General features: G+C 58.2%; 2 protein-coding genes across 3 annotated transcripts; both read right to left on the bottom strand.

Annotated features, from left to right (window-relative positions):
* Positions 1-244: 244 nt before the first annotated feature.
* MOGAT3 (monoacylglycerol O-acyltransferase 3) lies at positions 245-4157 on the bottom strand. Of its 2 annotated transcripts, none has more exons than XM_058183570.1 (8): positions 4028-4157; positions 3236-3316; positions 2908-3015; positions 2345-2415; positions 1712-1916; positions 1072-1243; positions 638-840; positions 245-500 (listed from the first exon to the last, which is right to left on the bottom strand). In XM_058183570.1, the coding sequence occupies exons 2-8, from the start codon at positions 3300-3302 to the stop codon at positions 346-348; spliced, it is 981 nt and encodes a 326-aa protein (XP_058039553.1). In that variant the 5' UTR covers positions 3303-3316; positions 4028-4157; the 3' UTR covers positions 245-345. The 2 variants fall into 2 exon arrangements, with proteins under 2 accessions (XP_058039553.1, XP_058039552.1); XM_058183569.1 differs by lacking the exon at positions 4028-4157 and adding an exon at positions 3512-3997.
* Positions 4158-6734: 2577 nt separating this feature from the next.
* LOC131198673 (2-acylglycerol O-acyltransferase 2-B-like) lies at positions 6735-11565 on the bottom strand. Its single transcript, XM_058183571.1, has 6 exons — positions 11351-11565; positions 10743-10921; positions 8792-8996; positions 8519-8693; positions 8187-8386; positions 6735-7304 (listed from the first exon to the last, which is right to left on the bottom strand). Exons 1-6 carry the CDS (start codon positions 11442-11444, stop codon positions 7150-7152), a joined length of 1008 nt encoding a protein of 335 aa, XP_058039554.1. The 5' UTR covers positions 11445-11565; the 3' UTR covers positions 6735-7149.
* Between the last annotated feature and the right edge of the window lie 1118 nt (positions 11566-12683).

Here is a 12683-nt window from a genome sequence, read left to right as displayed (position 1 = left end):
GATATAAATTAAAAAAAAAAAATCCTGCAAGCTTAGAATCTGCAAATTTGATAAATTCCCCTTCTATTCCCTCATCTAAGTCGTTTATGAAGATATTGAAGAATACTGGGCCTCAGACGGAACCTTGTGGCATCCCACTGCTTACTTCTCTCCTTGTAGACTTAGACCCATTAAGGGCTACTCCTTGAGCATGGTTTCATTTGAGTAGTTTCATTCAATGCAGAAAGCAGACGTGAGTGCCACAAAATGTAACACTCTTTATTGGGACTGGGGAGCAGAAGAGGGGACCCCACCTGAGCCTGCAGCAGAGACAGGCGCCGGGCTCCCTGGCAGGGGAGGGGGTCCCTAGATGATGAACAGCTGCTGCGAGGAGGGGAGGCCACAGTTGCCCTTGTGCTCCTCGAAGAGTTGCTGCAGTGCCTGGACGTAGAGGGCATGGTAGCGGTCTACCTCCTCCGGTTTGGGGTGTGGACGCAAAGGGACGAGGATCGGCTTCCCCACTGCAAATGAGAGAAAATGTGTGTGTTTGTGTGTCTGTGTGAGAGAGCACGTGCAACTGGCTGACCCTTCCCTGCCAGTGCAGGTTGCCGTCCCACAGCCCGGGGGGGGAGGGGGCGGAAGAAGATCCCAGGCTCACCCACAACCGTGATGGGGGAGGGCTGGGGCAGGAGCCCCCAGCAGTGGCTGAAAAAGAGGCTGCGCCCCACGAAAAGGCAGGGAGCGAAGCCGACCAGCTGTTTGAAGCGAAGCTGGAAACGGCGGAGGAAGCTGCCCTCAGGAAACTGAACCTGCCGGAAAATGTCATTCTCTCCGAAGGAGAAGACAGGGACGAGGTCTGCCCTGGAAACAGAAATGGGGAGATTCTGCACAGGGGACAGAGCTGGGAGCCCCCTCCCCCCCACCCCCACATGGGGTTCTGCACTTTGAGCTCTCTCAGCCTAGAGCTCGAGAAGTGTTGCTGAAGGCCACTGAGACCTCTTCCACTGATAGGTAAGGAAGTTGGGGACCCCCAAAAATGTGCCCCCATCTGCCCATCCCTTATTCCTGCCATGGCCGTATGGAGACCCTCACCCGTGCTGTAGCGCAAGCCGCACGAAACCTCGCCTGCCCGAGAGAAGCACGCGCTGCTCGCCTGGGTTGCAGTCCAGGGACTCTGTGGCCCCGCCCACCACGATGACCACCGCATGTCCGGGCCCTGCTCGGAGCAGGAAGTCCAGGGACCTCTTGCTGACTGGCACCATCCCTGGAAGGGGGTGAGAAAGTTGGGAGGAGAGACCCAAGCTTTGGTGATGGAGGGAGGAAAGCCGCTTCATTGCATAACTCTAGTGCGCCTTCACATGGTGGCTGGATTCCCCATGCTGCCTGGGCCAACCAAGACAAGCGGGGCACTTGGAGCCTTCTTTGCCCACTGCCTCCCAGCTCAGGGAACTGCTGACCTCCCCACCCTCCCCTCCCCACCAAGGAGATTCCCTTAGTGCTTAGTCGGTCTTCCCAAAGACAGACATCTTAGTCAAAAGCAGAGGGGGGATCCTCTCTTAGCTTGGGGCTGTGTCCCAAACACTCCAAAGAGAGGGTCACTGCAGCAGACCCCACCCTCCAAATCTCCCAAGCCTCAGAATGCCAGAATGGATGGGCCCCTGGTCTCGAAGGCTCCAAGGACATGGGCTCAGAAACCAGACCAGGGGTGCTGGGGAGAAAAAAGGTTTCCCACCTGAGCTCATCATATACTCGCGATACATGGGCAGGTAGAAGAGACCAGCAAGGAGGGCCAGGCTGGAGGTCAGGCCAGGAAAGGCCCGGGAGAAGCCACATGCCTCTGTGCTGAAGGCAGAAAAGGCTCCTGCACAGATGATGCCGTGGGGGTGGGACCCCAGGATGTAATTTCTGTTGGGTGGCAGTTCAGCAGTCTTCACCAGCTGGGGAGAAGAAGCAGGGGCAGAAGAGGACAGCAGTGGGGCTGCCTTTCCTTTCCCACACTGGTGGCCAGCCGCCCATGGACAGAGCAGGCCTCAGTGCAAGTGGCAATGGGTTTCACAGACTAAGCATCCTGCCCAAAGAGGTCCTGGGCCTTAATCAGCTCCCCTTTTTCCAAGACATTGAGAAGCTGGACCTGTGGCTCTTTCTCCACCCATATCTGTGCTGCTGGGGCGGGTTTTCAGCTGTGGCCTTTCCTGGTGCTCTCCAGCCCCACTAGAGTGACTCCTCTTGGGTTTTGGACACTGGCCAAGAGTATGCCAGCCCCTTAAACGGCCCAGCGGGAAGCGGCTTTTTTGGGGGGGCTTCATGGGGCCACGTCCCTTCGAAGGAGACCAGCTGCTGCGCCCCCACCGCAGGCTCCTCCTACCTTGATGGGGAAATAGTTCCTGTGCAGCTCCCAGACCTTCCAGCGCCTCATCCACTCACTACGACGGCCTCCTGGCAGGACAAGCACAACAGCCAAGAGTGGGTGGCTGGTCCTGCAAGGGGAATAGTGGGGTCCGGCTCCCCACAAATCCTAACTCCCACTATTGGCCTTCTGAGGGGCTGGGGTTTGCTGGATCAGCGGGGTGGGGGGAGGTGTTCAGTGGTTAGATCCAGCTTCCCTGGGGGTGAGGGGGGGGGAGGAACCTGCACGGCTAAAAGTCCACGCAGACCGGGCATTTTAGAATGCCACTGCCCAAAGACCACAGTTCTTCTCTTCCCTTGCCCCCCTTCCCCGCTCAGCTCCATAACCGCATCCCACAGGAAAGGGATCTGGTGTCCAAGCCCGACAGCAGCCCCCTTGGGGAGACACAGCAAGCCCCCACTCCCCCGTATCGCTGTAGGAGAATCAGGAAGATGCCTGGCAGCTTGAAGCTCAGGTGAGCAGTCCTGGCGGAGGAAGAGAGTGGGGATACCCGAGAGGGAAGGAAGGGGGCAGCTGGGCACCTTGCATGGGGGTGTCCAAGTCCACAATCCACCAGATGAAGTAGACCACGCTCAGGAACCAGAAGGAGGTGAAGAGCAGGTAGATGAGAAGCAGGGTGAAAAAGAGGCCTGGGGGCAGAGGGGAGACCAGGCTTCACATGGTCCCCTGTCCCCTCCACACCCAGCTGCCTTCTTCCCGGAGGCAAGACTGAGCAAGTAGGGGAGGGCTCCTTGGGCAGGCCCCTGGGAAGCATGAGAACCCAGGCCCCTTTCCCATGAGGGGCTGCCTCCTCCCCCCAAAAGGAAGATGGCTGTCCTGTGCCCATAGGCTTCCCCCACATACTCCTACCGAAGAAGAGGAAGGTCAGCACCCACTGCAGGACGCTGAGGGCCTCCAGCTGCTTGTGCAGGATCATCTTCTCTGGCTGACCTGTGGCAGGATACAAAATGCACCACTAGTCCCGGAGCAGCCCCGACGCGCCCCTTGATCCTGGCGGTGGAACAGGCAGCAGCCATGCGGGTGGGGGAGGAGTACCCGAGCCAGGGTCTTGGTCGCTCCCCTGGCTGTCCAGAGTCCACCTGCTCCTTCCACCCAACTGCAGGGGAAGGGGGAGAGAGGACCTACTCCTGGGGGGGAGGGAGGCACTCGCCTGCCCGTCCATGTGGCTCCACGTCCTCCAGCCAGCTGCAGCTGAACTTCGGCCTCCAAGCAAGCAGGAGAGCAGGTGCTGCCAGCGGATAAGGAGGGAGGCCAAGCCACTGCACAAGGCCCGCCTCCCTTGCCGCCGGGGCCCTATGGGGAGCTGGGCTGCCTGCCCCCACTCGCCTCTGCTTGGGCTCCTATTCGAGGAACCGGGATTCCAGCCTGGAGCCCTTAAAGGTGGGCTGGGCTCAGGTGAGAGGTCAAAGGTCAGCTGCCAGCAAGGTTCAGGGCTGGGCAGTCACAGCTTCGGACCCAAGTCCCTGTCCCCCGCCTAGGCTGGAGACGAGGCTCCTTGCTTCTCCAATGTGGTCTGAATTAAAGATTTCCCCCCCACCTCATACATCCTCCTGCCATTTAATTTCTAGCACCAGAAACCGCCAAGGGCTTTATGGGGCCAAGCTTGGGGTGAATGCTGCACATGCTCAAACACTCCCTCACCTCTCTGTACCCAAGCCGGGTGGCAAAGCCGCCCCCAGGGCCCAGGTTTTGGGGGTCCTGCAGCAGCGGAGAGGAAGCAGCAGACCCAGCCTTGAGGTGAAGAAGGCGGGCAGATCCCAAGGCCTCCTTCGGCTGGGCCCCTCTACTTGTCCTGCCCTGGGAAAAGAAAGTTAACCAGCACAAGGGAGACTGTACCCTGGCTAAACCCGGTTGCTCTCTTTGCCTAATCCCATTAGACCTCAGCTGACCCTCCCTGCAGTCCCATCTCGATGCAAGGCAGCCCCACAAACTCGACCCAGAGAAAGCCCATCACTGGGAACGTCCATACAGACACACACAGCCATGCTTCCTCTTGAAAGGCCCCACAATATAACTACTCCAGACACAGGACTCACCTGGCTTCCTTAGACTGGCAAGCCAATCAGATCTCTAGGATTCCAAGATCCCAAGGAAATCCATCAGAAGTCTTCCTAGCCGGGAGTTAAAAAACCTGGATAGCCGTAATTGGAATCACCGCAGCCAGCCCAGGCCTGCTGCAGCCGCCTTTATCTCCAGGGACATGTGGGGCTCTATTGTGCCCCAAAGAGCACCTCCAGCATCTCTTGCCCAGGGGCTGGGCTGGGCTGCACTCGGGACGATGCAATGTAAGCTCTGCCTCGGGCTTTGCTTTATAGGCCGGAGAGCCCTTTGCGCTCCCCTCTCTGCGGGACACTTGGCCGGCGAGAGAGGGTGAAAGCAGTTGTGAAACCTGGCCAGAGGGAGCAGCAGCAGCTGAGCCCCCCCTGCTCCCTGCCATCGGACTCTGAGGGAGCTGGCCACGCTCAGCCTGGCTGTGAGACGACTTGGAGCAGCTGAGTGTAGAGCTGGATGGAGTGGTGCCAAATTCTGAATACCAAACACTGGCTGTTGCTGGACGATGCAGCCCAGGACAGCACCAGCATCTCGCAAGTCAGCTGCAGCTATCAAAGGCGGGAGCAGAGGGTGCCACTTTGGATCAAGGCCTGCAGGAGCACCCCATTCTTTCTCCCCCACACAGCTGCACCCCTCCAAGATTGTCCAGGTGGGACAGGAGAGGAAAAGGGGATCCCCACCCCGCATTTGCCACTTTTCCCAGCAAGTTGGCCTGCCCTGGCACAGCCCTGCAGTTTTGCTCACCCACTAAGCCCAGCCGATTGGCCTCCCCCATGGCTGCAAGGGGCCAGAAAACTCCCTAGCATTTGGGAAGCCAGGGCCCTAAAGCCCCAGCCCTAAGGCCAGGCAGAAGCATGGCTCCCCCAAGCCCCATCCACAGCAGACGTCCACAGGGGGAAGCACTCCATGTCCCCCCCAGCCCCATTTAGTTTGGCACCCCAAGCAAGCTCCATGCTGATGTTCCCCCACACCAGACACCCACTTGAAGCCCCACAAGGCCAAACTCTTGGGTTCCAGGACACATGGGTTGCCCCCTAAGAAATGGCCTCATTGCACCCCAACAACCCCCTTGCTTCCTTGCTGGCCAAGGCAGATACCCCTCCTCCCCCTCTCTCTCCTTGCCTCCCAGAACAAGCAGGGTCCTTCCTCCTTCAGAGGCCTGTGGGCAGCAAAGGATGTTTGTGTTTATGTGTGTAGCTGCCATGCCTGTCATCACCACCTCTCCCTGTGCCCCCAATGCAGATTCTGCCCTCCCCATACTTTTCTGCTTCACAGCTGCTTCCCTGCCCCCCAGACCTGCCAGTGCCTTCAGGTGCCCCTTGCAACTCTACTTTGCCCTCCCCCATTTATTCCCTGCAGCTCCATGCAGGCTAAGCGCCACTGTGCTGCCCCACCCAGACCTCAGCAGGGCCTCCCATACAGTTGCCCGCCTTCTCTGACCAAAAGGGGCACCACCACCCCTTGGCCAGGAAAGGGAACTAAGCTCTTTCCTGTGCTCAGCTCTGAGGAGGATTTGAGGCTGATCTCCTCCTCCCCCCCCCCATTACAGGAGAACCTGGAAACAACTGGTGGTGGGGCAGCCACAGAGTGGTTTGAGAGGAGGCAATCATCTTTCTGCAGGGCTGCTGCCACCAACCCAGGGTCACAGGATGTGGCATTTCACATGAAGGTATGGAGACTGGCAGCAGATGGCGAACCCCCCACGATCAGACCCACAGACCCGTCAGAGATGGACAGCTTGGCTAATTCTGGAAGCCGGTCTTGACCTGGCTGCTGGCTGCCAGAGCACCTGTTACAGACCCTAGCTGCTCCCCTTTCAAAAGCCCCCTCCCCATTTTGCATGGTCTTTTTGGGAAAGCCGAGGTACTCAGTTCGTAAAGGCAGCCTGGCTGGAAATAGTAGGCAAGAGAGCTCCGGGACTCATCTGCCAGCCAGGTCCAGGCAACACCCACTGGCTGCCTCTCAGGCACTTCCCCACCCAGTGAGCACTCCTCCGCCTGCCAGATGCCCAAGTCTGCAAGCAGCCCAGCAAGTTCTCCTGCACTGGCCAAGGCGGGGGTGGTCTCTAGCCCCCAAGCAGATCCATAGAAGTCTCAAACCGGAGGCCCTCAGTCGCCCCAGCCCTATGCTGGGTAGACCTGCTCTCTTCTCCCTGGCTCTCACATGGTTCTGGATCCCCACCAGCTGCCAAGTTGCGGCTCTTGCTCTCTGACAGCCCTGAGTGCAGGAGGAAGGAAGGCTGAAGACCTCCGGGCTCCTGCCCCCCACCCTGTCCCCCCAGGCTTCCTCTACCCTCCACAGCATTGAGTGCTCCACTTTATTTCTTCCAAAGAAAATGCCACAGTCGGGTACCTGGCACACAAGACTGTGCAGCAGCTCAGGAGTTCACCCTCCTCCCCACAAGAGTCAGACAGCATAACTGTTATTAAGGTGGACCTTGTGCCTGCCATCCATGATTTGGCATCACCAGCCTTTGACCATCACCAGCCTTTGATGCCAACTCTGCAGGGTCGAGAGTTCCACTCCCAGTCATTCTCTGGGCACAACTCTGACGCTGCCTGGCAACGAGGGAAGCTTGAACCCAACACCTCCAGAGCATCTTTGGTGAAAGCTGCCCTAAAAGACGGTGCTGGCTCCTCCTGCAGCTGTGCAGTCCTTTCACCCGACCCAGGTGTAGCTCTGTGTGTCTTGGGCCAGCCCTTTGTGCCCAGCTAGGTGAGTGTCAGGTGCTTGTCTTGGGGCAGCCCATACTTGGCCTTGTGCTCTTCAAAGAGCTGAGTCAGCTTCTCCAGGTAAGTCTCATGCAGCTCATCAATGGCTTCTCGCGATGGATGAGGCATCTTGGGCACTGTAATCGGAGCTCCCACTAAAAGGTGTGGGGGGGAGGCAAGACATGAGAAATGGAATAAAATAAACAAATGAGCCCTCAGATTGCCCCCAAACAGCTCCCTTTGAAACACCAGGGAGAAATCCCCCCTTAGCAAGAAATGAGGTCTCGGGGGCAGCGGAGACCCTGGAGTGTCCCTTCTTGCAGCCAAGTGAAGTCAAGCAGCCCCAATGCTCCATCCTCCCTCCCAGTAGCCCCCTACTCCCTCTGAAGTTCTGGGGAGGCCTGGGCTGCAGGAGTACCAGCCTCCCTTGCACAGGGAAGACCTACTGAGCTTGATCAGCAAGGGGGCTCCAACCCATCAGCAGAACCTACCACTAAGAGCCTCAGCCCAGCCAGGCAAGATCAGGGTCAAGTCCTGAAGGATACTGGAGAGTGCTATGTGGCCTGGGGTAGACCTCCCCTCCCCCCCACAGAACTAGCTAGCTTTGGGGCACAGGGCAGAGCATCTGCTGAAAACTGCCAGCCACATCAGTACTCCCCCTTCATGTGGTCAAGTGTCTGAGCTGCATTGTCCCACAACATTGCAACACAGCATCCCCAAGCGCCCCCCCCCCCGGCAAGGCCCCAACCAAAGTCCAAGGCTGCTTCCCCACTGAGGGGCTGGCTTAGGGGAGTTGCAACACAGAGACTGGCAGTTGGTTGTTGCATCACCAGAGGGAGGTCAGTTTGGCTGACTTCCAAGCTCAAAGAAATGCTGGCATATCTGGGGGAAAGTGCTAGGAGACAATTGCCCAAGGTGGAGGCAGCCCTGCCCAAGAGGGGCTCCTGCCATGGGCAGCCATGACCAAAAGGATCCAAACCATTCCCCAGCAACTGACCTGTCTAGCATCCTCTGGAAGCCGCAATAGATACACTCACCAACTGTGTAGATGGGTCTCCGGAAGGGCAGCAGGCCGAAGTTGTATTGGAAAACACCTCGAGCATGGAAGAGAGGCAGGGCCAGCCCCATGACCCTCTGAAGCCGTTCCTGCAGCCTGCGAATGACGGAGCCTTGCGGGTTGGAGACTTGATTGAAGAGCTCGTTCTCCCCGAAGGAGAAGACTGGCACCAGCGCTGCTCTGCAGGGAGGCAGGCAGAGCTCTGGTCAGAGGGAGGATCACCTTGCTGGTTGGAGCCACTCCTAACCATGCTCAGGTCTCCCACTCCTCACCCCAGTCTTGCAGTGCTCTCAGAGGCCCCCTGCCCCTCACCCGTGACGCAGGGCCATCTTGATGAAGCCTTTACGACTGCGTAGCTGAAGGGTCAGAGCCCCCGGGCGAGCATCCAGTGACTCAGGCGGGCCCCCCACAGCAATGACGGCCACCTGCCCGCCGCCTTCGTGGCCAAGGAGGTAGGAAGCACTGGTCTTCTCCGAAGAGACCAGTCCTAAAACAAAAAGAGCAGAGGGGCTCAGAGCAAGACTGCCCGGGCCACCATCACTGCCTCGCAGTCCCCTCATGCCTAGATGCCCCCCAAGAGCTCACCCCCACTCATGATGTAGTCACGGAAGAAGGGGACCTTGAACCAAAAGGGCAGCATCAGGAGATGGGGGGTGAGCCCCGGGAATAGCTGAGAGAACCCCGTGGCCTCGGTGCAGAAGTTCCCAAAGGCACCGGCCACCAGAACCCCGTGGGGGTGGAAGCCGAAGAGGTAATTGTGGGAAGGGTTCAGCTCTGCAGTCTTCACCAGCTGCCAGGGGAAAAAAATGTAGAACAGAAAGTCAGGCAGAGAGGAGCACTCAAATTACTGAGGTATAGTGGATCAGGAATGGAGTCAGTGGTCCCTCAGGTGACAGACCCTGCAGCTTTCCACCCTGGGGTGGCCCCTGGAGAGCTGCCAGGGCTTCTGGCATTTTTCCAAGCCAAAAAGGCTGAAAAGAAAGAGATTCCCCCAAGCAGGAAGGCTGCTAAGACTTTGCCTGGGCACAACATCCAGGACTGCTTGCTTCTCTGCTGTACCCAGCTTCCCCCTCAAAGGAGGCCCTGCAGCAGCCTCCTCAGGATGCCATTCAGCTTGGCAGACAGGTGTGTGTGAGTGTGACTGTGCGTGTGAGTGACTAGGGAGCAAAGCCAACTGATGAAGCCTGAGCCAAATTCTCGCTTTAAGGAAGCAAGGAAATAAAGGATCTGGGAGCACAACTTTAAGCCCAATAGCCCTCCAAGAGATGAGGGGTGGACCCAAATACTTTTCGGGAGCCCGGCTTCAACCAAAAGTTATTTTCAAGGCTCTGTCTTGGGGGGGGGGTGTCTCTCTCGGAACACTTGGAAGGCAACTGAAGTTCACAGAAGCTTTAGCAAACTTAGTGGGCTCTGTCTTAAACACCCCCCCCCACACCACCAAAAAAAATGTTCAGAATAATGCTTGCAGTTAAAGAAACACATCCTGATCTGCCCGAACAAACAGGAAGAAATTTCATGCCAATGAAACATTTGCAGCTGGCACATTCATGAAATAGTTACAGATGGGACAGTCTAGGTCAGTGAGAACCAATGTGGGCAAGCAGAGGATCAAGGAAATTAGTAAATAAATTGATTTAACAATCCAGCAGCACAGCTGCCTGAATTCTGACTGTTAGTTACATCTCAGGGCTACCAATTAAAAATGACACTCTGTTTATAAGCAAAACAATATTTACCATGGCATTTACAAAAATTGTCACATTTAATTGGAGACATAAGATGAAACTTACAGCCAAAGAAAATGCAAAAGATCAGAGAACAAGAGTTTTCACGGGTGGCCTAATTGTTTAAGCTACAATCCATACTGCTTCATGGGATTCAGTAAATGATTCCCAAGTTATGAAATTAGTGGATCATTTCATATCAGATTTTCACCATTGCAGTCTGCCTATTATACCAAGATGTTTTAAATTCCTTTCCTGGCTAAGCCCCTTCATTGGAGGCTTTTCAGGGGGGGGGAGGTGCCCCACAGACAAGGCAGGCCACTACCTGGCAAGCACAAAGGGGTTTGAGTGGGTGTGTGATCCATCTTCCCTGCCAGGCACCCCACTCCTGTCCCACCCCTCCTTCTCCAGGCCCAGCTAAGCTGCCCACGGACGTAAGCCTCCCCCCCATCGCACCCGAGAGTTTCTCACTTTTAATAATGGGTTAGACTGAAAAGGGCCGACATTTTCTGACGGGGGGGGCGGGGGCAAAAGGGATGACATTTGAGTAAGGGGAGGCTACGGAGCAACTGCGGCTTGATAATGGAGGAGAAACCGAGGTTTAGGCAGTGCAGTTAAAAGGAGGGCGACCCCGCGGCTCTTGGCTGGTTTTCCTCAAGAAGTTCCAGCGCCGCTTCGGGCCCCGCGTTCCCCCGGCCCGCAGCTTTGTGGCCAAGGAGCCGGCGCCCCTCCCCGGGAGAAAGTGGGTGTCCCGCCAGGCCTGACCCCCACACCCCCGCTAGTACAGGCAGCCTCCCGGTTCCTCTGCTCACCGTGATAGGGAAATAGTCCCGGAAGTATCGCCAGAGGGCCCAGCCGCGGACCCAGGAGGAGCGGCGCCCCCCGCGAGACGGCGTCTCCCAGTCCAGGTAGAGCCAGACAGCATAGCCAAGCGCAAGCAGCCAGCCGTCCCCGAGCAGCAGCACCAGGTAAAGCCCCAGGCAGCACTGGGCTACGAGAAAGATAGCGGGTGATCATCTCCTCCGCCTCGCCAGCCCCCGAGCAGCGGCAGCTGCGGCACTCTGCACGTGCTCAGAAGCCCGCCGCTCCTGCTGCTCCTGCCTGCAGACAGCCCCCGCTGAGCTGAAGAGGCAGCGCCCTGTAGGGCTGGAGCAGTCGGGCTTGGGGAAGGCAGCCCCGCGTGGAGCAAGGCAAGTCGCTGCCCAAGAGCTCGAGCCTCCGGCAACAGCCGAGCCGGGCGCTGCACCTCCCCTCCCGCCTCGGCTTCCCTTCGCGGCTTCCCCGGTCACGACCGCCGGCCAGCGCTGCCTCTCCTGCTACCTCGGCCGCGGCCGGGACACAACTAACTTTGCCGCCGCCGCCGCCGCCCCCGCTCTCGGCCCTTGCCAAGCTGCCGACGACGGCACCGTCCTGTCCTCACCCAGCACCAGGAAGGAGAAGACCCACTGGAGGACGGCGGCCGTTTGGAGGCGCCGACGGAGCGGCAGGCGCAGCGGGGCGAACCGGAGCCACATGGCCAGGGCGACGGGATCGGGCGGCTACAGGTTGACCCTGAGCACAGCTGCAGCTTATAACGGAGGGACGAGCTCCTCCTCCTCGACGCCACACCCCGCCCGCCCGTAAGTGAGGTGGGGTGGGGGGCGCTTCCCGACGGCGGCTCCGGGCTGGCTTGTCTTAGGCGAATCGCAGCCGCTCAAAGAAGGCGGCGCAGGGAGGAGGAGTGGCCCCAAACCCACCGGGAAGAGCTCTAGGCGAGCCGCTGACCTTCGCACAGCCTCTAGCCCCCCCCCTCTCCCCACGCATGAGAGAGTTGGGTCTGAGCCCAGCTGCTGCTATTTCTGGCTTCTCCCGCCCCAGGCATGGCGGTCGCGGTTCAGGTGGAGAGGCACCGACCTTTCCCCTGGCCCTTCACCTGGAGCTTTTCTGCTGGGCCTTCTCTTCCTCAAGGGAGCCCCCCTCCCCTCTGTCAGAGAGGCCTGGATCTCACTGCTCTACCTGAGGGCGGCATAAGTGGGCCATGGCCCTCTTCAAAGACACAAGCTGAGCTTCACCCCTCACCATCACAAGGGGAGCAAATGTAGTTTCCCCAGTCTGTGAACCCCTATGTCAAATGTGTGCCCAATATCTTTCACCCCTAAAAGCTTATATCACCCCTTTTCTTACACCACTCCAAATGAGCTAGCAATCCATGTTGACTGCTGGCCAGCCCAGCCTCTGCTGAGGTTCTTCCACAGAGGCTTGTGGGGGGTCTGAGGGCCCTCAGTTCCTGTGGAAGGCAGAGGGCCGCCTTGGCCTGCAGCCAAGAGTCAGCTTTCTCTGCCCTAAACATTGGCCTCATTCCCTGGCCTCCCTGGATATCTCTGCTGACCTTAGTGGCGCAAGGCAAACCCACCCCCACCCCCCTTTGAGAGAGTTTGCTTGTGGGGAATGGGAAAGAGACCCTCTTTGCTACCACACCCCCCAGGGAGCAGCTCCAAAGATTGAGAAGTGGGAATAAATTTGGACCAGAAGTTGCAGCTCTTTCTGTGAATAGGATAGACTTGGGGTGTACTCCCTTGAAGGTGTGTGACACATGGACCCCTGGTGTTCTGGGCTGGAGATTTTGCAAGGGGAAGGGGCTCGATGCTAGGCCCCCCTTACAGCATCTGATAGTTCATGGGAAGCTGGCCAGCTGGGCCATGGGGCAAACCTGTGGCTCTTGGAGCAATGATAGGTTGCTATCGGTTCAACCCGGATCAGGCGAACCGGTAGCA

The sequence above is a fragment of the Ahaetulla prasina genome, chromosome 4, assembly GCF_028640845.1.
Source record: "Ahaetulla prasina isolate Xishuangbanna chromosome 4, ASM2864084v1, whole genome shotgun sequence".
In the NCBI taxonomy this organism is placed as follows: Eukaryota; Metazoa; Chordata; class Lepidosauria; order Squamata; family Colubridae; genus Ahaetulla; species Ahaetulla prasina.
The sequence above is the reverse complement of the archived record's forward strand: the minus strand, read 5'-3'. Positions and strand labels throughout refer to the sequence as shown.

Coding starts and splice junctions, on each gene's coding strand:
- MOGAT3 (XM_058183569.1), bottom strand. CDS start 3,548: ATGGACGGGCAGGCGAGTGCCTCCCTCCCCCCCAGGA. Junction 3,317..3,511: donor TGCCTCCCTCCCCCCCAGGA/GTAGGTCCTCTC, acceptor ATCCTGCCACAG/GTCAGCCAGAGAAGATGATC. Junction 2,416..2,907: donor CTTGGACACCCCCATGCAAG/GTGCCCAGCTGC, acceptor TTGTCCTGCCAG/GAGGCCGTCGTAGTGAGTGG.
- LOC131198673 (XM_058183571.1), bottom strand. CDS start 11,444: ATGTGGCTCCGGTTCGCCCCGCTGCGCCTGCCGCTCCGTCGGCGCCTC. Junction 10,922..11,350: donor CTTCTCCTTCCTGGTGCTGG/GTGAGGACAGGA, acceptor TCTTTCTCGTAG/CCCAGTGCTGCCTGGGGCTT. Junction 8,694..8,791: donor TGACTACATCATGAGTGGGG/GTGAGCTCTTGG, acceptor TTTTTGTTTTAG/GACTGGTCTCTTCGGAGAAG.